We start from the raw sequence: 26,513 nt of genomic DNA on the forward strand, positions 1-26,513 counted from the left end.
GTATTTCGAAATGAAAATATTTATTTTATTTTGTTATTTTGAGTATCTATTGAGTAGGTAGCAGGTTATTTTAGGGGATATTAGGGTATTTGTATGTTTGTTACTGTTTAACTCAAAAAGTACTGGAGGTATTTTGATGAAATTTTATGTTTTAATAGTTTATTTATTGGAATAAAAGATAGGTTAGTATTTGTTGTGAAAATTTAATTTTAAGGGTGTAAAATTGGGGATGAAAGTTTAAATTATCATTTTTTGAGGAAATATTTGTTTTATTTTAGTTTTTAAAGTTGTTAGTAGCTTATTTTAGTGAATATTATGTGATTTTGTATGTTTGTTGCTCTTTCACGCTAAAATGGCCGACGCAAATTTGATAAAACTTTTCAATATTATAATTTATTTAACAAAATAAGATATAGACTACTTTTTATTGCAAAAATTAAATTTTTTCAATGCAAAATTAGACTTCAAAGTTAAAAATAAATTAAAATCCAAAATATAAGTTAATAAAGTATAGTATTGACCGCATTTTAATATTTTACCTTAGTTTACCATGTTGACCATTTGCTTGTTTTCTTTTCATCTCAAATTACGCCGTGTACCGTTCATTCGACATTTTTTCCCGTCTTCTCTCTTGCATCAACAACATTATGTCCTCTCTTGCCTCATTCAAGTGGTAAACCTAAACATCTCGAGTTTGTTCGGAAAAAGTAGTCGTCGCCGCACAATGGTATAATGTGATAATACGCATATCGCATAATGCGCATTATTATCATAATGAGGCTCAGTTTTATTTATCGGCGCATGCCGCTAACGTAACACCGGAAATTGCCTTGTGTTCGTTGCGTTCACCTCGCCAGCGCCTAGAAATATATTGACACCATTACACAGCGAGTATGATATTTGATTGCAGATGCAAGCAATACAAAACACAAGTAGCACCTAGTTAATATTTTAATATTTACAACAACAACAAGAAGAAAAAGAAGAAGATGAAAAGAAAAAAATGTTTGTGTTACACAATCGAATAAAATAAAGTAAAATAAAATAAAATTAGCATTTTAATGTTTTTTTCTGGATTTTTTGTTAGATTATGTTCTGAGATAGGAGCAAGAAATATTTTAGTGCAGTTGGAAAAACATGATTTAATTTTTAATCAAAATTTGCATATTGTAGTGTTTTTCTCGTCTGTAAAACTGATTTGCACTTAGACGAGAGATTAAATGGGATTAATATTCATGAATATTGATTGAAAACCGTCTCGTTGTGATGAATTCATAACTTTCAAGTTTAGTTATATGTATTTAGCATTGGATCAACTATGTTCGGTATGTGTACCGCAAGTCCAACATTGTCCCTTTTACCAATTATACAAATTTTTGCATTTTTGCGTTGTCACACTTAAAAAACTTCTAAAAAATAGATTTTATAATAATTAGAGACATTATATTCTATTATTTCTATGTTCGGTACATGTACTGCATCTCCAACATTGTCTTTCTCAAGAAAAACATTAAATTTTGCGTTTTTACGTTGCTACACGTAAAAAAATAGTATAGAAGTTGTGATTTCATAACTTTTAAGTTTAATTATGGGTATTTAGCATTGGATCTACTATGTTCGGTACTTGTACCGCAAGTCCAACATTGTCCATTTCACCAATTTTGTATAATTTTGCATTTTACATTTTCACATCTAGAAAACTTCTAAAAATTTAATGTTTTAGTGAATAACTGGCCTAATATTGTATTATTCCTATGTTCGGGACATGAACCGCTACTCCAACATTGGCCATCACAAGAAAATATTATTTTTTTGCATTTTTACGTTGTTTTACCTAAAAAAATCATCTAGAAGTAGTAAACTCATATCTTTTAAGTTTACCTTTCTATTTTTCATAGCACAATCCTATGTTCGGTACATATACACCAACTCCAACATTGTCCCCCTCTAAAGAAAAATTTATTTTTTGCATTTTTACTTTTTTTTACACATAAAAAAATCATCTAATAGTGTTAAGTTCCTAACCTATAACTTTAGTTATCCATATTTAGCACCAGATGGCGCCACTTGATTGCAGTGCACTTGTATTAAGGTCACACATGAAACAATGCATTCCATCACTGTAAAATAATGCAATATGCGTTATGAGTGAGTGAGTGAGTAGTAAGCTAAGCAGAAAATAAGCCAGGGCACGCCAGCCGTATGCTGCGCGCCGATGAAATTAAATTAATCACGCCACAATAACTTTTAAACATACAAAACTCATACACATACAATGTGTTTAAATATTTTATTTTTTTCTATATTCCACACAACTTTCTATTTACATATTACTAGTTTATTATACTTTTTCTTTTGGCTACGGATAATAAATATTTATCACCATACAAAACAATATATAAACGCTATGAAAACCACAACGCCCGGAAGCACATAGTCGAACATGGTGCTCTTCGGCACGGAGAACTTTCGGCCGTACTCGCCGTCGAATTGCGCTTCGTGCTTCTGTCGCCGGTCGGCGTCGACAACTTCGCCGATTTTAAAAGACTCGCGCAGTTCTTTCGCGTCTAGACTATGTCCGATGTTGTCGAAACAATCGGTGCCATCACCTCCAGCTCGGTCCAAGAGTACTTCTTCACCTCCGGGGTGTTTGTAGACGAAATCTGTGAGGTCGTAGACGTTGTTGTCGAGGATTATCCAGAGGTCGTCGTTGGAGTTGTGGCGTTTCACTTCTTCTCGGGTGTATTTTTTGATTAGACCTGAACTGGACGCCATTTTAATTTTTTGAAAAAAAATGGGAAAAAGTGATGGTTTTGAGTTGAGGTTTATTCTAGTACTGATGTTGGTTTTGTGCGTAGTAAAGTCGGTGAGTGAAGCGGATAAAATTTGTTATTGTAATTATGCGCACCTTTTGAACTTTGACGCTCGTATTTTGCATTATGCAAAAATTTATGAAATATAAAACTAAGTAAGCGATGATTTTGCAAAAAAAATCAAAAACAGAAAATTTTCTCGGAAAAAAGTTAAATTTTACTTTACTTGCGCAATTTAAGCACTTTTGGTGACTTAAGTTGGTTGCGCATGCGCAGTATTATAGTATGTTGTGTGTAAATTTTATATTTGTATGCAAAAACAAATTTTTTCTTCAAAACACGTAAAATTTTATTCTATTTACGCACTTTAAGCCTTTTTGAAGTGTTAAGTTGGTTGCGCATGCGCAGTATTATAATATGTTATGTCTACAATTCACATTTCTATACAAAAACAATTTTTTTCTTTAAAAAACTTTAAAAAACAAATTTTCATTTTTAATTTTTTCCTAACGGTTTTATAAAAGTAGATTGCATGTACCTATGTGCAGAAACGTCTGATTTTCCATACACAAAGCGGAAACTATTAGCCTGCGCACGCAGAATTCAAATTATCCGTCCTCTGCGCACATGCATTAATATAATACGCGCATAGGTTCAGTTTAGTCATGCATGATACAAGAATCAAATGACAGCGCAGAGATGAAATTTAAGGTTAGACTGAGTTAAATTGAGGTTATGTGTGGCGTGCGCGCATGCGTAATGCGTAATGTGGTGCTAGAAGGAGAAACGAGGCGAATGTCCAGTTGTTGCTGCTGTTGCTGTTGCTGTTGCATGGTCAATGCTGCCGGCGAGCATCTCGCAACTGGCAAGGTCGTTTGGTCAACGGCCGCAATTACCGCCATTTACTTCTATTTACCGAGCGGCGCGCATCGATGCAATTGTAAACTAGAATATAGAGATATAGTACGCTTGTCGACGCGGTGTTTTACGTGGTATTAGCCCTTTTAAGAATAGACAGAGATAAGTTGATTGCGCATGCGCATTAGAATTATGGAGAGATTTGTATTCAAAACGGTTATTTAGAGAATTATGTTAATAATTGCTTAATAATTACTTGCTTGTAGTTTTTAGCCCTTGTAGAGAGTTAAGTAGTTTGCGCATGCGCAGTAGAATAAGTTGGATTGTGGTGGCATTTGTATGCAAAACGGTTATGTAAGGAATGATGTCAATAAGTCAATAACACGTAAGTAGTTATTGCATATTGAATACAAACTGCAAAATAATGAATATTGTACTTTATTCACGATTTCATAAGATACTTTTTAGTATAATACCGAGATTATTCACGGATTCATCGATAATTGAATGCATAATATCAAAATGATCCTTTTTTTCGATTTCTATAAAAGTTGCGTTGATTTTTGAAGTTTTTAAAGATGAATATAACTGTTTACTTTGTTCATGGAACGCTGGTGAATCATTTTCGGCAATAACAACAAAAATATTTAATTTTTTATAAAAATTACTTTTGAATTTAATTCTTAAATCTTCTGCTTCTTTTTGAGAAAGATGTAAATCATTATTTACATAACAATTAATCAAAGGACGTAAATCATAGATTCCGGATATTAAAATGGCGGATTTTACGCTAGTTAATGGTGAGGTTGTGGTTGATAGAAGATATGCAACCAAATGTGCACCAGCACTGTGACCCATTAAGTACACAGCGCTGAAACAAAAAGTTTTCTATGAAACTTCATTAATAATAAATTGTTTATGTTATGTTTATATCCTGTCCGCGTCCGTGTCCGAGAGATCTACTCTCATTCTGTATTGTTCTGATTCAATTTAATGATAAAATGCAAATGCAGACGCAATAATGCGGAAAAGTCGGTCGCGCACAAGGAATCAAGGTCGTTTATTTTGCGAAATGAGAAATGAGAACTTGCATTAATATAAAAATTAAAAATTTAAAAACTTAAAAATTAAAAATTAAAAATTTTACCTTGATTTTTTTTCTTCTGCGTATTTAAGAGTATAATCAAAAGCTCTTTGAATTTGTTCTGTGATAGTTTTTAATGTTACTTGAGGACATAACGCATAATCAATGACAAATGTTTTTATTCCCATCGAGTGTAACTTTAGAGCTGGATAAGAAGAGTCCTGTTTTGTTAATGCAGACCAAAATCCTCCATGGATGAAAAAACATATCGGAGAATCTGAAAATGCAAAAATTGATTATTTTCCGATAAAACTAGACCGGATGATGCAGTTTTAATGACGTTTCGAGTTGAGAGTCTGAGTATGCGCGCGGTCGGATGTTCCGTTAATCCGTTAATCTTCCGCGCCACGGCTTCCTTCGGTTCGCGTTCAGCTCGCGAATTTCAACTTCAACGGCGCGAACTTGTAACTCGTAATACTGTTTTTCGTCTCTGCGTTTGCCAATTTGCATACATCCGCAAAAAGATTAATTTATTTTCGGCGATTAATCGTTCCGATCCAAAGTTTAATTGATAATAAATTATTTTCACACTCAAACTAACGCAAAAAATTATGTATATATATAAAAATGAATTGCTGTACGTTAGTCTCGCTAAAACTCGAGAACGGCTGAACGGATTTATCTTATCTTGGTCTTGAATTATTCGTGGAGGTCTAGGGAAGGTTTAAAAGGTGAGAAAAATTCAAATAATTGCCGGGAAAATCCTCAAAACAGCTCTTTTCTATAGAATAAAATTTAACATTGAGATTCAATCATAGTTATAGTTAAATAGTTGAATTCGAGATGGCGCGCTAAAGTGCATTATTGACAAAACTTTATATAATTAATTTGTTTAAATTAAAATTGCCAATCTTATTGATAGAATTGACTCTTACTACGAGTATGTCTAGAACAAGAGAGTAAAAACGAATTACATTTTTATTAATCACTGCCGGAACGAAGCCGCGGGCAACAGCTAGTATAAAATATAAACCAGATGTGTGCGATGTGTTGGAGTGGTTTTCACATGATGAAAATTTAAAAAAAAATGATTAAAAACTACTCAAACATCAATAAAACACGTCTAACCGTAAATACAGCCGTGGCGTAAGAAGAGAATACGAGCACAATAGATTGTGATTGTTTAGATTGTCGAGATCTCAAGATTTCAACTTGTCGGTGATGGAAATGCACAAATTGCACCAAAGTGAACACGAAATTGGTTTCATCATCATTGGCATTAATTTAATTTTCGTCGTTGATTAGCGCCGGCATTATTTAATCAAGTACCGTACGGCCAACCTTATTTTATAATTTAATCTATAGAATACTGGATATTATTCATGCTTTACTCACCATCTGGTAAATCACTACCAAGGATGTCTAATTTTTCTTCGGGGGTATCACCATATTTAATGTCAAGTTCACACGGGATGATTTTTCGTGCTTTATCGCTTTCTGAAAAAAATTTTTGCAAAAAATTTTGCTTTTTTAGGATTTTTTTGAGATTTTTACCTTTTTTGATGAAGTCAAAGTGTTCTTTGAGGACTTGACAGGAACACATTCTTGTAGACCATTTGCTTGGTGAATATTGTACGTTTAAATTGTTTTTTTCTGACATTTTTTCTGAAAAAATCGGAAAAAAACGCGTTTTTACTGAAAAATTCGGAAAAAACGCGTTTTTTCGTAAAAATTTTGACTTTTTCGAGTGAAAATACTGTTTTACTACTCAGGTAAATGGTTTTATTTTATGAAAAACTGTTGTAACTAAATATTTTCTAGTTTTACGTCGAGTTTTACGTTTATATTATTTTCTTCCGCAATTTTTTCTTTAAAAAAACGTGCAAAAAACGTGTTTTTTCGTCAAAAACTGAACTATTACTGTTGAAAACAATGTTTTACTACACACTTTAAAGGTTTTAGTCTATGTAAAAGTGTCGTAACTAAATATATGACAGTTGTACGTTGAAATGTGATAAGGAAGCCATAATAGTAATAGGTATTTGTAACTAATTCTACTTTTTTTTCAATTTTTTTCTCATTTTTTTTTTCGTTTTTTTGCTTTGAATCGCGTTGTAAGTGCTTTTTTCCTCAACAACTACTCGCACATCATCAAAGTGTGGTTACGGCTAAAGCGAGCGCGTTTACAGTATGTGTCCTTTGCGAACGTCCTTGGAATTTTTGCGAATCTCGGCGATCGCGGCCGGCATCTTGGCATCTGTGTGTGCTGCTACGGATCACGCTGGCGGATCTCAATTGCTTCTCTTGCTGCCTCTGCCCGCTTGCTTGCGTTTTACGTGTTATTTTTTTCCTCGTTTTATTCTTACTTCTCTCGACTTCACTTCACATTGCGCTTCTCGGCTTTTGGTTTTGCATTGCGCTCGACTCGGTAAACTCAATACGCAAATCACGCACACGACGCACGCTCGTTTCGATCTGGATCAATGTTACAGGAGTTGCAAGATGTTTTCTTCTGCGTTGTGTTGCGGTTTTTTATTTGAGATGCAAAACAGAAAAGCCGTCTGCAGACAAAGCCTGCACTCATTCGATATAATTTTATATTTACTTGCAAAAATACAAAAGAACGTGATATAATAGGATTTAAGTCATATTTTAAGTAACGCCTCAAGTGACTTAAGTCAAATTTACATACTTTAATATTTATATTCATTTAAATATAAAATTATAATGTATAATTGACTTAAGTCACTTTTTAAGTTAAGTTACGTGACTTAACTTAAGTCAGTTAATATAAATAATCGCAAATCGCACGGCATCGATCGGCGCAGTGCGCGTGACCCAGACCCAATGACACGATCCGCGCCCGCCGCCCGTGACTTTGAACTTTGTATGCGCATTATGCCACGGTGTAAATATGCGAGTTACTTATCTAGTTAATAGGTGATGGCGCATTTTTGCGCCGGTAGGTGTCGACACGCGGCGATAAAATACGATAACTGCAACGTGACGCACGATATCATTTTTTCTGCGCTTGTCTTGTGAGATAGGTTATGCATTTATGCATTACGATAAATAACCTGCAAGCGGTTTGGTTATTTTTCACATGCTGTGCGCGAATTCGTGCGCAATCTAACATAGTTTCGACTAATACAATATACAATATTCCATTATACACTGTGGTTAGGATTTTTATATTTTAAGTCTTTTTTAGTGCGCATGCGCGACTTACTTAAGAAAAATTAGTAAAATTTCCAAAAATTTTGACTAAACTAATATTCAATCATAGAATATGCTTAAGATTTTTATATTTAAGTCGTTTTTTTACTGCGCATGCGCGACTTACTTAAGAAAAATTAGTAAAATACTGGTAGTTTTGCATAATACAATATTCAATCATAGAATATGGTTAGGATTTTTATATTTAAGTCGTTTCTTTTTACTGCGCATGCGCGTCATACTTAATCTAAAATAATGATGTAATCATTAAGTAAAAATTCCTGGAAGTATAGTTTATTGCCGGGTAATTTAATTTGCGCACGATTGCGGTGTCGAAATTGAAATCTGTCAAAACGCAGCAAAGCGACACGCGACGGATTGCAAACGCAAGAGAGGAGCCCGAAGGCGAAACGCGCCGCAAACGACCGTTTGACGTCTAATTTAGCGCGTTAATTGCCCGGCACCGCCGACGAAAACTTTCAGCCATTATACGTAATGAATTTAATTTTACTCTCTGCACAAAATCGAAAGATTCCGGCTTGGGAAATAAGCAAACATTAAAACATTTTTCAAAAAAATTACCAATGCGCATGCGCAACTTTATTATTACTTGTAACTTAAGTCATGAAACGTGTTTTGTTCTGCTTTACAACCCAACCCTTCGGGGTTTTTATAAATTATAACTTGTTGTTTATTGACACAAGAAATATTTGTTTTGCGCATGCGCAAATGACTTAGTACGACTATATTTGGTTTATGGCTGGCATATGAGTGAATTTTACAGTTTCAATTTTGTACGCACGTTAATTATAATTTTCCTCGGCGCGAAAAATGAAAAATTTAATTAAATTTTCATTTTTTAAGCTGTTAATGTACAGTTGGCGCGCATTTTTCGCATGATATGCATTCAAAATTTCTTTCTCGTGCGAATCTCACACTTGCGCCGCATTTACAAGATTACACCCATTACCCGGCCGGCTCTCGACGGGTTACACAATAATTAACCACGTAAATTACAACGCTTTTCATGCAAAACAAACACAAACGATACGAAATGAAGTAATGTACGCTCATGCTCTTCATTTTTTATTTTTATTTTATTTTCAAAAGCAGAACGCAGTTAAAATGCTACCAGTTACACGGTTACAGTTAAGCCACAGCGACGTGATTCACACGATCCATACATCCAGACGCGTAGAGAATCTCTTCTTTTTTTTTTACTGCGCATGCGCGAATGACTCAAGATCAAGTTCAATGTTTTTTGTTCTTCCACTCATCCAGACAGTGGTTTAATTTATTGCATTGTATTTCTTTCGCGTATTTGTTTTGTATTCCGATAATTACACATCAATCAGTGCGTTTGTAATTAAGTACACGATTTTATAACGTATATTGTAAATTGGGTTAATTAACTACAACTGTTTGTGCGTTTAGTACACATTTGTCTATTATGAGTTATATATGAGGATATTTTGTTTGCGCATGCGCGGGAAAAAATACGCGCCACGCCTTTTTCAATAGACGCATGGGCGGAGCTCTGAGGTAATGTCGGAAGTAAAAGTTTAAAGTTGTATACCACACGCAGCAGTCATAAAGTGCTTTAATCATTTTCATCAGTTTAACAACGTGAATGTGCACTCGGCGTCTATAATTTGTTTATTAACTCGTGATGAGCGCAATAACAATCAATGAGTCGTTAAAGCTATGCAGTTAGCATGGGGAATATGAAGGGGCGGAGCTCTGCAAACGAAAAAATAATTTACGAGTTGAAAAATTCATTAAAATCGAAATTTATTAAATGAAATTGTTTTTGTGGGTTTAGACTAATACAATGTGGTTAGGATTTTTTTAAATTTTTTTACTGCGCATGCGTAGCTTACTTATGTAAAAATCAGCAAAAATTCAGTAAGTTTAGACTAAAATAATATTCCATCATACAATATGTTAAGGGTTTTTTATATTTTTTTAATTTTTTAACTGCGCATGCGCAGCTTACTTATGTAAAAATTAGCAAAAATTCAGTAAGTTTAGACTAAAACCATATTTAATCATGCAATATATTAAGGGTTTTTATATATTTTAAATTTTTTTCTGCGCATGCGCAGCAAAAAATGCATCCGAGTGAATGAAACCGTTTGTGTTCATTCATAACCGTTTGGAAATGTTTGAAAAAGCATTGAACTCGCGTAATAAAATATTTTTAAACAATGGCGGGCGCTGAACAAAACCAAAAACCGTATAATCCCGCAGCCGATTTGTCTATTGAATGCTGATTTCAAACAGTTAGATTCATATTTTCTCACAGTATTACCACACAATGCCCGAAACAGCTACTTAAAAGATATCGTACTTAATAAAGTCGAAATTTGGTCATATTTGATCAATTTTCGTTACGCTAGTGAAGCATAAAATGATGCGGCTCGTTATTTTCGTTACAAAACTTTTGATTACGCCTGGTTTGTAAATTTTGAAACTTCAAATTTCATCGAATAATTGTCTGGAATTGTGAGTCGGTTACAGTTATTGCGTTATTGCGGCCGGTAATAAATTGTAAGCACCGAAAATCGCCGATGAAGACGTTCAGTGCATAAATTACGAGATTTTAAGAGGTGTTATTAGGGCGGCGATGGCTCCTACTAACAAGGAGGCGAGAATCGAAAAGTGTGCTCGCGCTAAACAGCCAACAGTTAGGATTTTTTTTTTATTGTGAGTGTGTGTTTTGTGGCGCAGTTGTAAATTTGTAATCGCAGCAGGGCGCATGGAATGCGGAGATTCTTCTTCCGTTTTGCTTTTTTGAATACGACGACGACGGCGAAATAACAGTGGTATGGTAAGCGTGGAGCAACGGCATCGCATCATACTCGGCTGCGTTTCACAATTCATTATTTACAATCGGCGATTTACGTTTTACAATTATTACTTGGGTATGACTTGGATAACAACGTTATATTTTAGATTATTGCGATAACTATTATGGTTTTCTCGTTAGCACGTGTGCAGTGGATTTGTGCTCCGCCTACATGCTTAAGTTATGCGCGCATGCGCAAAGTGGAACATGAGTGACACTGGGCGGAGCATAGAATGACTTTATTTTAGTTTTATTCAATTTTTAGCTTTAATTTTGTTAAAAAATTACAGAATTTTGTATTTAAAGCAATTTTAAGGTATATTCTAAGTCTACATGTTTAAGTTTTATGCGCATGCGCAAAATATATCTTTTTTAACATGTGCTAGTCATATAATTATTTATTTTAATTTTTTAAATCATTTTTTATCTTTAATTTCACGTTTTTGGCATTTTTTATGCATTTTTGCTCCTCCTACTTACTTAAGTCATACGCGCATGCGCAAAATATACCCTATTTTAATTTGGGCGGGGCTTAAAATTAATAATTTTAATTTTTTTCTATTTTTCTATCATTAATTTGACAATTAACTCGTTTTTAATACTTTTTTACTCCTCTTACATACTTAAGTCATACGCGCATGCGCACCCCATGCAATAGGCGGAGCTTAAACTCATTTAATTCACTTTTTCACCATTTACAGCTATAATTTCCATCGGTAAACCACCGAATTTGACACTTTTTTCTTTTGTGTCATCTAGCGTGAAGTGTGACTAATGCAACTAATCGAAATATAAAATTGTTCTCACTTCGGAGAATCACATCTAGACTTACTTGCGTCTCTTAAGTGACGAAAAGAAAAACAATAATATAATAATGACAGAGTAAATTTTAAGACCGCCGTAAAGTACGTTGCCTAGTAGTGGTGTACCTAATAGTTAAGTATAAATTGCACAGCGGCTTTGAAAGTTCTTAACAAGCGTGTAAAAATTCGCATGATTATAGCCTTTTTATTTGCAATTAACACTTGCACGCCGACGACCGACGACCCCCGCACTCATACAGTACATGTAGTGTTTTAAAATGTTTAAATTTAACTAGTATACAGTGTGTTTTCATGAAAAAAATAATTTATTTCATTTTTAAAGAAATTTTTTAGTTTTTTTAAAGAAATTTTGTGATATTTTATGTTTTTGGTTGTAAAAATTAATTTTTTATTTGTGTAACGTATGCGTCGGTGTTTTCGGCATCGTTAAAAAGTCTCCGCATCATGCAAAACGCAGAAAACTACCCGAGAGAGAGCTCTTGACGGCCAAATAACCGATCATTAAAATAACGAGGGAAATACTGAATATAATGTTAATGCGCCTACTAGTCTAGTCCTGCGCACGCGCGTATTATACACGATCGTGAATAATGCGAATTTTGTGTGTCGGTGATAAATCACGCTCATTACCTATGATGGAATGCCGGCTGCTATTTTAAGGACCACCCAGGGCGGTGTGTGACGTCGTGTGGTCATCGATTCGCATTCTTGCAGCGGCATTGTCGCAATATCGCAATCAGGTGCAACGAGAGCAGCGCACAGACTGAATTAATTCGTTATTGCTCGTTACCAGGTTACTCTCGTTACATATTCAATACTTTTTTCGTTTTTTGTTTCTTAATATAATATTTGTCCATTGTGTAAGTTTCTATTGTGTTGTATTAAAAATAATGTAACAATAGACGAGGTATAAAGTTACTGAGTAAGGTTGACTATAGGCAACCAAGTATGCATGCATATAGAAGTTGTTTGAAACAAGTTGTGACATTTATCATTTAAAAATGGAAAAAAGTAAAGTGTCGAATGTTACCTCGAAAGATTCTACGTTTAAAAGTGAGGCCACTGCGCAAATATCACCGGAATACGAAGGTACAAATCCGGATGATTTAATATTTCCGGAATGGAGTGATTCCGAGTTGAACGCTGAGAAATGGGAGAGGAGTAAAGAGAAAACTATAAATGAAGAGCATAAAGACAAGCAAAATGTATTTATATTAAATCCATGGTAGACACAAGTTAATAATCGTATTTTTCCGGTTTCCTGTTTTTTTATCGAAGTTGGAACCTGAGGCTAGTTCCCCGAAGATAGTTTTACCCCCACCACCTTTACCCTTTCGTGATGCGCATAGTTTTACACTACCTGCGAGTCTACAGGTTTACAAATGGAAGAAACCGGAAGTTGTATTTCCAAACGTAAAATTTAAATTTTTCAAATTAATTAATTTAATAATTAATTATTTATTAATAATTAGAAAACATTTGTGGTGTTTAAAGACGGATCACAAACCGGATATTCGGATTTTACGAATGATAACAATCATCTTTTTGGTTCTACGTTCATGATTGCTTTCATTACGAGTGTTGGTATGTTGGAGTTTATGGGTAATGCAAATATGTGGACAATAGAGGGCGCTAGTGCTTCCTATACTCCTAATACTAGTGATGAACCCTGGAGAGGCTGGCATCATGTTTATTCTGCATGTAAAGCCGGAAGAGGGCAGAAACATAAACCACAAGTTAATAAATTAGGTAATAATTAGGTTTAAGGTTTGAAAATGGGTTAAGTTGATGTATTGTTTAAAGGGAAGTATATTTTGAGAATATTTTGGATGGGGTCATGGCGTCGTGTGGTAGTAGATGATTTTTTACCGGTTGATTCAAAGGATAGACTTTTATTACCAAAAGTAAAGTCTTCTATAATTAAAATTGAAGATATTAAGGTGAATAAAAAAGATAAACAGAAGAAAAAAGTGGATGATGGTGAGGCTAATGGTAATGATGAGGATGTGGTGGAGTTGTGGCCATTTTTGTTGTGTAAAGCCCTCTTGAAGGTCGCCAATCTTTCGTGGATTGAAGAACGTGAAACTTATGATTTTAATATTATTTCCGCTTTGACCGGATGGGTCTGTCAGAAACTAAACACGTTAAGTAATATTACTTAGGCCCGAAGTGACTTAAGTCATGTTTTAATTAAAAATTTATTAAAAGGTTTGGATTCCAATGAAATTTGGGACATTTGCGTAACCTACGCTCAACATTACACTTGGCCGGAAGACCCAGAACCCCCAGCACCTTCAGAAAAATCCGGAAAAAGTAAAAAGTCTAAGAAAGAGAAACCCAAACCAAAACCACTTCCTGTTGTGGAAGTAAAACCTAGTCCCTTTTGTGTCATTGCGAAAATTGTAGACACCCGAGGTGAATCCTGTGGGTTATCCGATGATGCACCCCAGTTACCACCCTGTAGGAGTCATCTCTTCCTCCTGAATCAAATCAGAGATGTACCCTTTGATAAACCTGAATATAAACCTGATTTAGCTAGGTGGAAGAGATTCAGATGGGTGCATTGGGCTAGGATGCAAGGGTTGTACAGTGATGAAGGATCCCCATTGAGGTTCCTTCAAATAGTTGACTTTTTTATGAATATAGAAAGTGAACCAGATTCTAGAAACCCTAGTAGAACCAAAGCGGAAGAAGGGACTAGGTTATATTTGGATAATGGGGATGACTCTTCTGAGATTGAAAGGAGGAAGACCCAATTGAAAAGACATACCAATTCAGATATTATCATGAGGTCCCACCGTCGTAGATCTGCTAGTGCAACCAGGGAGGATAATACATCTATAGATACCATGGTTACCAACCCGGAAACCCAAAATGATCCTACCCTCTGGGTGGATTTCTATCAGTTTAGTAAATATATTGATAATATGTACATTTTCTTCAAACCCAGTATGATGCATAGCCATTTGAAGATTACGGATGTGCAAGAAAAACGTCCCCAAGTACCAAAATCTACCAAAGACCATAAAGAGAAGAGGATCATTTGGCCCTATCATCTGAAACTCTATTCAAATGAACCTTTGTATTTTTTCTTGGATACCATGGATCCTAAGATGTTGATTATCTCCTTTAGTCATACTGGGAATAGGGCTATTTTGGAACAGAAGTGTCTGGTGGTTCATTGTAACCTCACCAGTTTATGGCAGAAGAAGTTTACCTTCTCGGATAGGTGTAATTTACAAACCCATGGGAATATTGTGATGGAGAAGTACGATTGGGAGACTGAGACCTTTGGGGATCATGTCCTAGAAGTTAATACAACCGGAAATAAATCTGTTTCTATTTCTTTGGATGCAGGGAGACAGGTTTTGAGGTTATGGATAAGCTCTGTTTCTTCTTACCATATTACCCTTCTAAGTGATGTGGATGTGGAAGTGGGACCTCTGGAGTTTATCCTGGATAAGATGCAGTTGGAAAGTGAAAGGTTCCTGCAGTTTTGCTTGGATCATGGGACCGCTTTTGGGAATGTTATACAGGCGTTTGGTACACCGGAGTTTCCTGGGGTGCTTAGACAATTCTATCAGAGTTTTTACCCAAGTATACAGGGTGTGACTAAACAGGATATAAAGGATTTACAACAGGGTCTTTTAGAGTTGTATGGTGGTTTAATAAAACAGAAGAACCCTGAATGTGGGGAGGTTATATATTGTCTAAGGGTTCTCTTTCTGAATCCTTCCCTAGGGAAGGACCTTCATTGTCCTCCTCAGAAACCCATAAGAAGTAAAGAAAAAAAGGTGAATCCTAAGATTATAAAAATTGAATCACCTCCCCAGTGGGATGATGATGAATGCCTGAGTCCGGAATCTTCTAGGTCTAAATCTTCTAAATCTAGTGGGGATGATCTTAAAAAAGAAGCGGAAATGTATTGGGCTGCTTGTAAGATACAAGCTTTCTTCAAGATGATCTATGTTAAAAATTAAAGCAGTGTCATGATAAGGACCACCCCAGGTTTAATAAAGTCTATGAGGTTTTGAAGACATTTTATAAAAACTTTCTAAATGTGGATAAGAGATTTGAATTCCTTCCTGGGTTGTTTCGAAGGTTATTGATGATACCCAATGAAGGTGCTTTGTTATCTTATTATCCATGGTGTGATGACCTTGGATCTGTTATCAATAATCAAATTATCAACGGGAGTGTTACAATCTCTAATGAGGGTTACCAATGGGTACCTATTGGAAGGTTTGCCTTTTTTATTGACTCACCTTTTGAGGAAAGCGTGAAGATTGTGTTGTTTACTAATATAGAACAGTTTGTGGTTAGAGTGTTTAATAATGATACTTTGGAGGAGGTTTTCCGTGGGGTGAACTGCGCATGCGTCGCGGGTTATACCTGTAATGCTAAAGGGTATACCCTTTTGGGGTATGGGTGGTCCACAGAGCAAAAAACTTATTTTTACAAGTATAATTTTATTACCATGAAGCGTTTTGATAAATATTCTTTGATTATTGAGGAAGAAGAAAGAGGACGGCTTTGTTTAACCCAAGGGTACCATCATAATAAAAAGGGGATCATAACCCAAGTGGCATTAGGTATTACCAATGATGTTTCTTTGACTTTGAAATTACGATGTAGTTATGATCAGGTTTTGGTCAAATTGAGATGTCTTACTAAGGAAGGTAAATTGGTTCAGGAAATCACCGGAAAAGGGAATATTATCCTTCCTGTTTTGAATTTAACTTATATTAAAGAAGAACCAGTTGAAGTGGCTCCTAAATTATCAAAAGTTAAAACTTTTAAAACAAGTAGAAAGAGTTTGACCTCTGTGTCCTTGGTAAATTTAAAAAAGAAATCAAGTAGTGTACCTGATAGAGATAAAAGAAGTCGAACAGGGTCTTTGACCTCTCGTAGGAGTAATCAATCGAAAAAGTCTAGTTTGAAGGCAGATCCAAAGTGTTTTTATTACCTGGAAGCTTTGGTGTTGAAAAATTCTTGGCCTTTGACTAAAGAAGAATGGAAGCAGTCTGATAAATTAACCAAAAAGACACCTTCAAAATCATCCTTAAAGTCTAAAACTAAATTAGGAGATTATGATAGTCTGCCAAACCCTAAATGGTCACTTGAATTATTGTGTAATGAAGAAGATGAAGTGCAATTTACTGTAGATCAAAGAAGAAGTAAAGAAATGAAGAATAATAAATCAAAATGGTTTGAAGGTGATCCCCACAGACTAGAAAAAGGTAAAAAGTTAAGGGAAACGTTTTTGAAAGAGATTATACAGGAGGTTAGTGAAAGTGATACCAAATTACAAATTGAAGAATACGAGTATTTATATAATGAATCATTCTATGAAGAAATTGAAGAAGATAAAACTGGTAATATTTCGGAACCTAGTAGGACCTTGGTACACCCTGATAGCACTAGTAAAACTAGGATACCACTTGATTATAACCTTTATACACAATCATCTACATTGTCTGATTATGCGAGTACCCTGATGACCCGTAAAGAATCAATTGAAGATAACACTAGTTATATTTCAAAAACAAGTAGTAATGGAAGTTATGTACCAGGAAAAAAGTGTTATGACTTTTTAGAGGATACAGAAGACGGGTAGGTGTTTAAGTAGAATAAAAAATTAAGGGTTTTTAGAGTTTTTAATTTTATGTTTAGATTTTTGAAGAAACCTGAAGATTTTGAGCAGGATATCATTATGAAAGCGAAAGCAATTGATAATTTTATGGAATACCATCAGAATTATATAGAGGATATGAAAATATTTCGTGAAAATTGTTTGAAGAAAGGTTTTAAGCTTCAAAATTGGTTTGACGGTATAAAAATTACTTTTTGAGGCTTTTGATGATTAATTTATTGTTTTTTAAAGGAATACGTTGTGATTCTGAAGTGTTACTTCAAAATGCTTATGGTAAACGCGATAAATTGATTGGCGAAATGTTTAAAAAGGATCAGGAGACTAATTCTCCTAAAATAAAAGAAGTCAAAGAGAAAAAACCTGATAAAAAGGGTAAAAAAGGTTCAAAAAGTGGAAAATCTACAAAAGTTTAAATTTAAATTAAAAAAAAAAAAAACTTCAAAAAATTAAGAAATCTGGTGCAAAATTCATTTTAATGCTAGTAAATTTTGAAAAATGTTAAAAATAACCCCGGATTTACTTTTCTCGACTCTGGAGTCGATGGAAGATTTACGAGTGACGCGCCCTTTGCCCATCAGCCGGGATATAAATCAAGTTAATAGTTTCCGGGCTGATTAATGTCGCCGTTTTGCGTCAAGTTGCGCAAAAAGTCACATTTGATTAATACAAAGAAAGCAAATACACATCTATCTAAAATTAAAAAATATATACGTTTCCTACGCTGGATGGATTTTCTTGAGTATTTGTGATATCCGATATCGGGACTGCTATCCAATGTTAAAGCGAGCGTACTCGTAAAAGAAATCCAAAGCTCTCTGGGCAAACCGTCCCGAGAGTGTCCGGGAAAAGGCAGGATAACGCCGGAGAGGTATCACGATTTGCTCGATTGATCAATGTTAATACACCTCTGGGGAACACGAAGGAAAAATCCTTCAGACAAAGAAAATGTGAGAAACGCACGCATCAAGGACAAAAGTCTATAAAATAAGAATATGAGTGATACAGATAAAAAGATAAAATCGATTAAACAATTGTTTTTATTTTTTGTGTTTTTCGTAATTTTTTTTTTTTATTTTATTCTGAGCACGTGACGAGACGAAAACAATCGAAAGTAATTGATTTCAAGACGTGACTTAATAAAACCCGTGTTTTTTTATTATTTAACGTAGGCAACTTTGTATGCTGTATAAATGAATTGTTGGTTGCGGTTTGTGAACTCACAGGGTTTGTTTGTGCGTAAAATATTTTTGGCAAGTTGTCGCATCCGTAAATTTTCTCCTCTCACGACGCGAATTTATGATTGTAGTAATCGCGTGTTTTTCTTCGAAGCAAAATGCTATTTTTAAATTGAGATGTTTTGAATGCTTGGCAGGTTCATAATCCAATTGGAATTCGTAATATCCGTGGTATACAAGGGTTGTTTTCGTGATTTCTGCATTTTAACCTAATTCGTTTGGCAAACACATTCGATAAATCAATATTAGACTATTTTAGTCCTGGATTTGTTTGAATTATTCGTGTTTTTAAGCATTTTTCATTTATTTTTTATTTTTTTTATTTTTGAGTTGTGAATAATAAAAAAGCATTTTCTTTACACCAGAGTCTTGTAGCGACCAGATTGCATGTTTTTTGTTTCTATTTTCCAAGCTTTCCTCATTTTCTTTTCTATGTAACTCGGTAGCAAGCGAAGGTAGTGATTTCTTTTCGTCGTCGTTTTTTTCCTGCATCAATGTGAAACATTTATACCGCACTCCAATGAATGCGAAGGCGCTTTTTTCGTTTTGCAACTTGCGCACCAATTTACAAATAGTTTCCCCGGATCATTTTATACGAAAACTGTAAACCGGAAAAGCGGAAAAATGGTTTTATTTACAACAAAAATTGAATTAAATGTTTTCTATGAAGGTATAAATACTTTTGAAATGGTTTTACCTCACATCTAGAAACGGGAAAACCGGAAAATGTTTTTTAAATTATTATTTACAAACAAAAAATAGAATTAAATGTTTTCTATGAAGGTAAAAATACTATTAGAATGATTTTACCTCAAATCTAAAAACCGGAAAACCGAAAAATGCTTTTTATTATTATTTAAAAACAAAAAATAGAATTAAATGTTTTCTATTCTATTAAAATAACATTTTTCTCGTACCACCTTTTGATACTTGCTGTTTTCTTGTCTCTTCTGCTTTCTTCCTTTGCAAACGCTTTAAGGAATAAATAAACTCGCGCACTGGGATGAATTTAAGCCGATCACGTTCGCCGGCAAACAGGGTTTGCGTTTCCACACTGCAGCTTTCTTCATCTTCTCCTTCTCTTCCACACTGTTACTGCTACCAAGTACATGCGAGAGTTTCGTTTCCGCCGTCGTCGTCTTGGCGTACTTGTTGTTCTGCGGTTTTGAGTCTGTAGGCGACGATCCGCCGACGTTTGAGCTCTTTTTCCACGTCACGGAAATACTCTTCCTGCGCGCATAGAGGTGAAGAAAAGACTGCGCTCTTTGAAAACACCGGAAAATGATGCTCTTTTGACTTGTGACTTTTGCCATCGCAAATACTTACTCGTTTACTAAATATACAGGATAATAATTTACTAGGAATTTATTTTATCTTTAAACACAATGTATGTTTAGTAAATCTATGGAAATACTTTCTCAACACCCTTTTTTTCTTGGGTTTTGCTGTCACTTGAACATTCAACATTCGATTTTCTTCGCCACGAATTTATATTCCTTATCTACTCGTACAGTCAACAAGTGAGGCTTGATTTTTTGTTTTGTGAATAATTTTTTCCTATAAAAATGAAAACTTTTCCGCAAAACTTTTTGATTTGTCAATCTTTTCTCAAGTTTTCCCTTTATTCTTTCCTCTCATCTTCATAACTTGAAAACTTTTGTATAATTTTTCTTTTTGTGTTTGCTACCTCATAAACACTTTAAAAATGGTAATATTTTAAATATTTTAATGAAAAAGTATAAAATATGACTTGTTTTTGTGTGGTACACACGGTAGTTATTAATTAATTTGCCGGCCATGCTCATGCTCGTGGCTGAATTTGTGGCTTCACTTTCGTTTTCCTTCCACATTTCTCCGCCACTTCAACTTCAGCTTTAATTTCGCTGCCATTAGTTTGAAGCGTGAGTCTTTTTCCTCTTGGCTTGTTCATGGCCCAAGGATTTGTAGTTGAATGTTAATAAATCAACTGTGTTCGCCACGCACCATTTGGGTTTGAATTTCGGGGATCTACAAGTTATTCTTGAGATGCCAAACGATGCAGAAACAATAAAATACTTGTATTGTGATTAATTTCATTTTTTTTGAGAAAATTTTTTTCTTTCTTTAATTTTAAGAAATATGCAGTAAAATATATGTAGCAGCAGATATTTTTATATACAGATATAAAGTTTTATGTTTATTTCCGGCGGAAGACAATTTTATTCCGTTTTTTTTGACAAAACGAGTAAAAACCGTACTTGTCGAAAATTGCGCGGGTTATTTTCATTTCCCTCCGCCTCCGCCGCCGCCTACATTATTCAATTTCAATTTCGCGCTGCTTGTTTCATAAAATATTGTCCTTGCTTGTCCTTGCCGGGGTGCGGTGGTTTTATTTTTTGCCGGTTGTGTATCGAAATATTCCAATAAGAATTCTTGAAATATCCTCGAAGGATAATTTATTTCGTCCGTAATAGGAAATGTTACTTTACGATCCGTCCAAAGCAAAGCAAAGCTAGATATACAGAGTGTTGGTGATTTATTTGTGGATAAAGATAGATTTATTAGTTGGAGGCGTTTATAAACATCTGGTATTGATTGAGACGAGGCGGATAACGACTATAAACTACAGGATATCGTATAATAGAGTATTGCTGGATTTCGGGGCTAAATGCGGAAAATATACAGACGGCGCGCGTATGAGGGTATAAAACGTTTTATTGGCGCATAAAAGGCGCATTGTTTGCCGGAGGAAATTTATCGACGGCGAGTGCCAATTTGCTTGCAAATTTATTTCGATGTCAGCGCCTCCACCATCGGGAAAATTTTTCCGCCCGAAATTGGTTGACCGATAATTAGACCAGACATAAATTAGCTTTCATTTGGTCATTTTATTTTTTATTTTATCGAGATTGTGGTTTATTATGTACGGGAGGTTGTAGAACCCGCAGATTTTTACTACAATTTTTTCGTGATGTGTTTAACCCTCGCAAAACACGATTAGACTTTCAGCATGCGCGGAAAAAATGCCGGAAATGTGCAGGCGGACAAACAAAAAGCACTCTTGGACTCATTCGGATAGGAAACAAGCAAAAAGTGGATATAAAAAATAAAATAAAAACAAAACAAGCGCTGATGCTGTTGTGCAGCGCGCACAACACGAAACGCTTGCTTGAATTTCCGATAACTGGAAATCAATGCGATGCGTGTCCAGGATGGAAAAATGTTTAATAAATATTGCAACAGAATTCTTTTATGAGTAGAATATCAAAGACTAAAAAAAATATTAATTTATATCTTAAACGTTAAAAATTTTTTTTTTTTTTTTGGTAAAAATTTTCATTATTAAGTTTTCCGTTTAGAATTTTATCTAGAAAAGTTTGTTTGGGTCGCGGGATGTAAGTTAGCGAAGAATGCACGTAGCGATGCGTCAAGCAGGATAACCGGAAACCCGGAAAAGTGGAACATTGTAGAAATTTTAACGGAACGGAACTCGGAAGTCGGAAAAGTAGTAGAGTAGCGGTGTGTGCAGGAGCGGTGGCGTGCGGCATAATTCGCAGAAACGTTTATTATCCCACACACGTTTCGAGTCAAGTTGCGCAATTTTCATTTCGGAGTAATAATAATATCCATCCTGTCCGAGTTGAAAGTTGAAAGTTTGCAAGAAAGTTGAAATTTTTCATATAATAATATCGGACGTTAGAAATTTTTCAAATTAAATTTAAATTAAACGCAGTTGTCTTAATAAATATCGCGCTGTATTTAATTAAAAACGTTTTAATTAAAACTTTCAACGTTTAACTGTGTCACAAGTAAAACTTTGTTTTATTGTTTTTTATTTTTTGTTAAAAATTTTTTTGTGTTTTAATTTAATTTGAATTTTTTGATTTATTATTTTTAAAATTCAGTTTAAATTGTTATAATATTGTTTTTGTCTCTGCTCATGCGCTTGTTGTTTGTCCTGTGAGTCCTGGCGCGCTCCTGGTGCTCCTGTCGCTCCAGCCGCCTGCAGTTCACTTCAGTCGAACGCGAAACCTGCTCGCGAACGCTTCGACGCGTCCCAGAAACGCACACTGAACACAATTACCGATAAATCGAGTGAATTACCGCTGATAAATTGATTTAAACTCACAAATTGTGTGCGAAATTAAAATCAGTAAAAATTAAGTGACAAAAAAAACGTTGATTATATAAATTTATATAAATTTAAATATAAGTAGAATAAATATTTGTTTTAATATTTTATAACTTTGGTAAGTTCATTTTATTTTATTTTAGTTTTGCGATCGTTGTTTGATGTTTGAAGTTTAAAGTTTAAATTTGAGTTATTAGTTTATGTAAAAGTTTATTTTCGGGATTTATGCGCTGAGCGAAAATATTGTTTGCAGTTGCGTTCAGTTTCCAATATGCAGCGAAAGCCGGGAGAGGAAAAAATCATCGTATGCATAACAAAAACGGTCGCAAAAGTTGCTTTGTATACGATTGGAACGCGGCGCGCGCTTTGTGCACTCGTGCACTCTGGGAATTTGTCCTCGCTTTTTGTGGAGGAGGATATTTCCGGGCATATTTTACTGATTTTAGATTCGACAATATCAAAACACGACTTGTTTTATAAATAAACTAGAAATTATAAAAATATTTTCTGTATCTGTCGTTGAAAATTTTATTTTTAATAAAAACAAAATTTATTTTTTATTTTCCGGTTTTCCGGTTTTTAAAAATTCGCAAAAAAATTATAAAATATTTTTTTTAGATTTTACACATAATTTTTTTGTTAAAAATAACATTTTTCTTTCATTTTCCGGTTTTCCGGTGTTTTTTCTGTGAAATTTCATTCCCCGGATGCCTAAGAAGCATTTTCTGAATATTTTCGAATGACATGCGTATCTTGTGTTTCCTCCAGCGGAAAATAAATTACCGGGCTAGAAAAGTAGATAAAACAATGCGTTCGCCATGTTTAAATTTATATCTTTGTATAAAAATAACATCAATCTTCTTGTGTTTACATTCGCTTTCGACTTATTTTCTATTTTGTTAATTTTTTTTCATTTCAATGTCATGTCATCCCCATTCAATGTTTTTTTATTTTCTGGCGCGAGTCATGTTTGCATGATTGCCGAGCAATAATTCACGTATTTCACGCGCGCGCCTTCGAGGGTGCGTTCCGCAAACAAATGAAACAAGTTTGAGTAATGGCCGCCTCACGCTTCACCCTTCACCCCCGTTTGTTTGCGCTCACGCGGGGGTAATAATCGTATCCTTCGGGTGTGGGTGCGGGACTCGTGCTACTCGCTTTCACATTTTACCAACCACTCCTTGGGAGATTTTTCTGCGTAAACATTTGCAAATGGCGACCGGGGTGTCGAGCGTGCATGATGAATCGTTTTCATTTTCATTCAATAATCATTTTCTGGGATATTATTTAAAGATTTTGTAAGAAAAAATTAGATTTATGTGGTTTTGCGGGAACATTTTGTATAAAATTTGTTTTATTACGAGTAGAAATCATTAAAACACGAATAAAATAAAACCTTGCGTTAGTTTAATGCTAAGGGTAGTAAAAAACACCCTCGAAGTAAAACCCTACATAAAAAATGCCACTAAAGCTGGGACAAGTGGTGAAAAAGCAGGAATAAGAAATCATCTCTTAAGTTTTGGTATAAAACTACTTCTCACGGGGCGTAAAATATTTTTAGGATGACAGGAAACTTCGGAAAATGAGAAAATACTTAAGGGTTGTTACCAAAAATATGTTTTTTTCCAATTAATTACAATTTTTCGAATTTTAATTTTTTTTATTTTGGGTGTCAGTTTTGAGAAAAATTATTTTTTCATAAGAAAAGCATTGACTTCCGGTTTTCCGGTTTTGCTATATTTGATCATTCCTTAAAAGTTAATGTCACTTTTTGGATAGGTGTATTTTTTCCGGCAAGAAACCATAAATTTCCGATTTTCCGGTTTTATTTTTTTTTATTCCTTAATTCTTATCAAAATAAAACTTCTTGGTTCAAATATTAAAATATTCTAAGCTTACACTTAAAAATAAAATTCCTAAGTGTTCTTACAAACAATATGTTTCTTCCCGCAATTAATTACAATAATTAAATATTAAAAATAAACCCGAGGTTGCAGGCAGCCAGCCACCGCCGCCGCCGTGTGAAGTGCTCATTATAATTTTTTAACCAGGGTTAATTTAATCATCTCCGTCTCGGGTCGACTTAATGACGCCATTTTATTCCGCGCCCGGGAAGACACTTGCTTTTATATTACACTTTGCATGGCATTATATAAAGTCGCGGCAAGAAAAGATTAAAAAGGGAGCAAATATGCAAAGCAAGAGGAGGACTTGTAGTCCTTACAAGGACCTTTGGGAGGGAACATCATGCGGCGCTCTTAATTTGAATTTTATGTTCTCGACGGGTGCAATGTGTGTTTAATAGGCAATATGCAGGAAAATAGGTTATGTATACAAGCAGCGCCATCTGGGAATTGAAAAATATACTAAAAATGTGGTTTAGGAATCTCAGAATTATTACTATAAAGATTAAAATGTAATTTTAGTTTATTTTCAACGTTTTTTTTTATGATTTTAAACATTTTTTGTTGTTTTTTCTTAGAATAAAATGTTCTTAAGGACTCTAAGGACCTTTAGGCACATAATTAGTTAGTTTTAATCTGAATTTTGTACTTAGAGCGTTTGTAAGATGAATTTTACCGGTAATATCCAACAAAATTGAATATTTATACAAGTAGCGCCATCTGGTGATTAAAATATATACTAAAAATGGTTTAGGAATCTCAGAATTATTACTATAAAGATTAAAATGTAATTTTAGTGCATTTTCAAAGTTTTTCACAATTTTAAACATTTTGTTGTTGTTTTTTCTTAGAATAAAGTGTTGTCAGGGACTCTAAGGACCTTTATGAACATAATAAGTCAGTTTTAATCTAAATTTAGCACTTGAAGCGTTTGTAATACAGAAATAACTGAAAATATCCAACAAATTAGAATATTTATACAAGAATATTTATACAACAAAATATATACTAAAAATGGTTCAGGAATCTTACAAATTTCACTACAAAGATTCCAATGTACTTTCATCACGTTTACATGCATTTTCGTGGTTTTAAACATTTTTTCACTTTCTTTTCTGCTCGCAAGATAAGGTGTTGTTTGGTGGAGGGTGCGAAGTTATAATGTGTTTCGTAATATTTTACAAGATTAAGCACGCCGGCGTGAGTGCAAGCGTGGTGGCGAACATCTTTTATTGCCTATAAATTTCCCGCGCGTTGCGTGCATTATCGTAACGGCTTTTTTTAAGCACCGCTACTTGCCGGAAACAACCCTTAACGTAAAGGAATGAAGTATATTTGCGCGAGGGTTAAAAATAATTCAGTTATTGGCCGGCGGGCAATTTATTTAAGTGATTAGGAAATTATTTTATGAATTATAAGGGTGGTATTCTTGAAATATTACATTTTTTTTATTCAAAACTTGATTTTTGTTTTTGCGTTTTTTTGAATTTTTTAAGTTTTCTGTTGGATATTAAATTTACGGCATAGTTTTTAAAGTATTATATATCAAACAAAACCGAAAAACAACCCCCGGATACTATTAAATTATGTACCAGCTATAAATTTCAATTTTTGCGAAACTTTCCGCATGATACTTATTTTCTATTATCACTTTTTGTTGAAATTCCGTCATAAAACACTGTTTTGCATGCGAGAAACTTGTAAAAACTTTTATTTTATATCCGTGCATTAAATTTAAATATTATACATTATTCATTTCATATTCTGATTCTGTTTAATCATTCGAAATAATATTGTAATATTTATCTGTGTAATTAAATTTAATTTATTGTGTTGCGAATTCAATAAATTTCGCCCGATAAATCGCGCGTGTCGCACACACTGTAACTCGGTTAATTAAATTTCCGGATGCGAAACGAAATTAAACGAAAACAATTCTTGCTGCGTGGCAGACACACACTTCCGGT

General features: G+C 34.3%; 4 protein-coding genes across 9 annotated transcripts in view; 2 read left to right on the forward strand and 2 right to left on the reverse strand.

The window, feature by feature from the left end:
- LOC135800106 (uncharacterized) overlaps window positions 1–26,513 on the forward strand; it is a 47,688-nt gene that overhangs the window by 10,926 nt on the left and 10,249 nt on the right. Inside the window, exon 1 of one of the 4 annotated variants that reach the window (XR_010550104.1) lies at window positions 22,542–22,760. The exons of the other annotated variants lie outside the window; for them this stretch is intronic. The gene's annotated coding sequence lies outside the window, so the exon portion shown is untranslated. Of the gene's footprint in view, window positions 1–22,541; window positions 22,761–26,513 lie in introns of those variants that run through there. 4 annotated transcript variants of the gene reach the window in all.
- LOC135800859 (cytochrome b5-like) lies at window positions 2,380–2,775 on the reverse strand. Its single transcript, XM_065314195.1, has one exon. It carries the CDS (start codon window positions 2,773–2,775, stop codon window positions 2,380–2,382), a length of 396 nt encoding a protein of 131 aa, XP_065170267.1.
- Window positions 4,097–12,396, reverse strand: KFase (kynurenine formamidase). Of its 3 annotated transcripts, none has more exons than XM_065314146.1 (5): window positions 12,274–12,396; window positions 6,310–6,420; window positions 6,151–6,252; window positions 4,819–5,032; window positions 4,097–4,542 (listed from the first exon to the last, which is right to left on the reverse strand). In XM_065314146.1, the coding sequence occupies exons 2-5, from the start codon at window positions 6,413–6,415 to the stop codon at window positions 4,122–4,124; spliced, it is 843 nt and encodes a 280-aa protein (XP_065170218.1). In that variant the 5' UTR covers window positions 6,416–6,420; window positions 12,274–12,396; the 3' UTR covers window positions 4,097–4,121. The 3 variants fall into 3 exon arrangements, with proteins under 3 accessions (XP_065170218.1, XP_065170217.1, XP_065170216.1); XM_065314145.1 differs by lacking the exon at window positions 12,274–12,396 and adding an exon at window positions 6,595–7,611; XM_065314144.1 differs by lacking the exon at window positions 12,274–12,396 and having other exon boundaries at window positions 6,310–7,611.
- Window positions 12,645–18,297, forward strand: LOC135800860 (uncharacterized). The gene is given in 8 exon segments (XM_065314196.1): window positions 12,645–12,848; window positions 12,922–13,056; window positions 13,116–13,392; window positions 13,447–13,791; window positions 13,852–15,623; window positions 15,626–17,256; window positions 17,317–17,474; window positions 17,528–18,297. Coding segments are annotated over 8 exon segments (4,704 nt in total). The 3' UTR covers window positions 17,710–18,297.

The sequence above is a fragment of the Atheta coriaria genome, unplaced genomic scaffold, assembly GCF_025399875.1.
Source record: "Atheta coriaria isolate IRGN ID8LTWV9N9 unplaced genomic scaffold, Caltech_Dcor_3.1 hic_scaffold_10_pilon, whole genome shotgun sequence".
Classification (NCBI taxonomy): Eukaryota; Metazoa; Arthropoda; class Insecta; order Coleoptera; family Staphylinidae; genus Dalotia; species Dalotia coriaria.

What these genes read in the sequence shown, in the direction of transcription:
- LOC135800859 (XM_065314195.1), bottom strand. Translation starts at nt 2,775, where the DNA reads ATGGCGTCCAGTTCAGGTCTAATCAAAAAATACACCCGAGAAGAAGTG.
- KFase (XM_065314146.1), bottom strand. Translation starts at nt 6,415, where the DNA reads ATGTCAGAAAAAAACAATTTAAACGTACAATATTCACCAAGCAAATGG. An exon ending in CTTTGACTTCATCAAAAAAG is followed by an intron (nt 6,253 to 6,309) that starts GTAAAAATCTCA and finishes AATTTTTTTCAG; the next exon opens with AAAGCGATAAAGCACGAAAA. An exon ending in TGGTAGTGATTTACCAGATG is followed by an intron (nt 5,033 to 6,150) that starts GTGAGTAAAGCA and finishes TTGCATTTTCAG; the next exon opens with ATTCTCCGATATGTTTTTTC.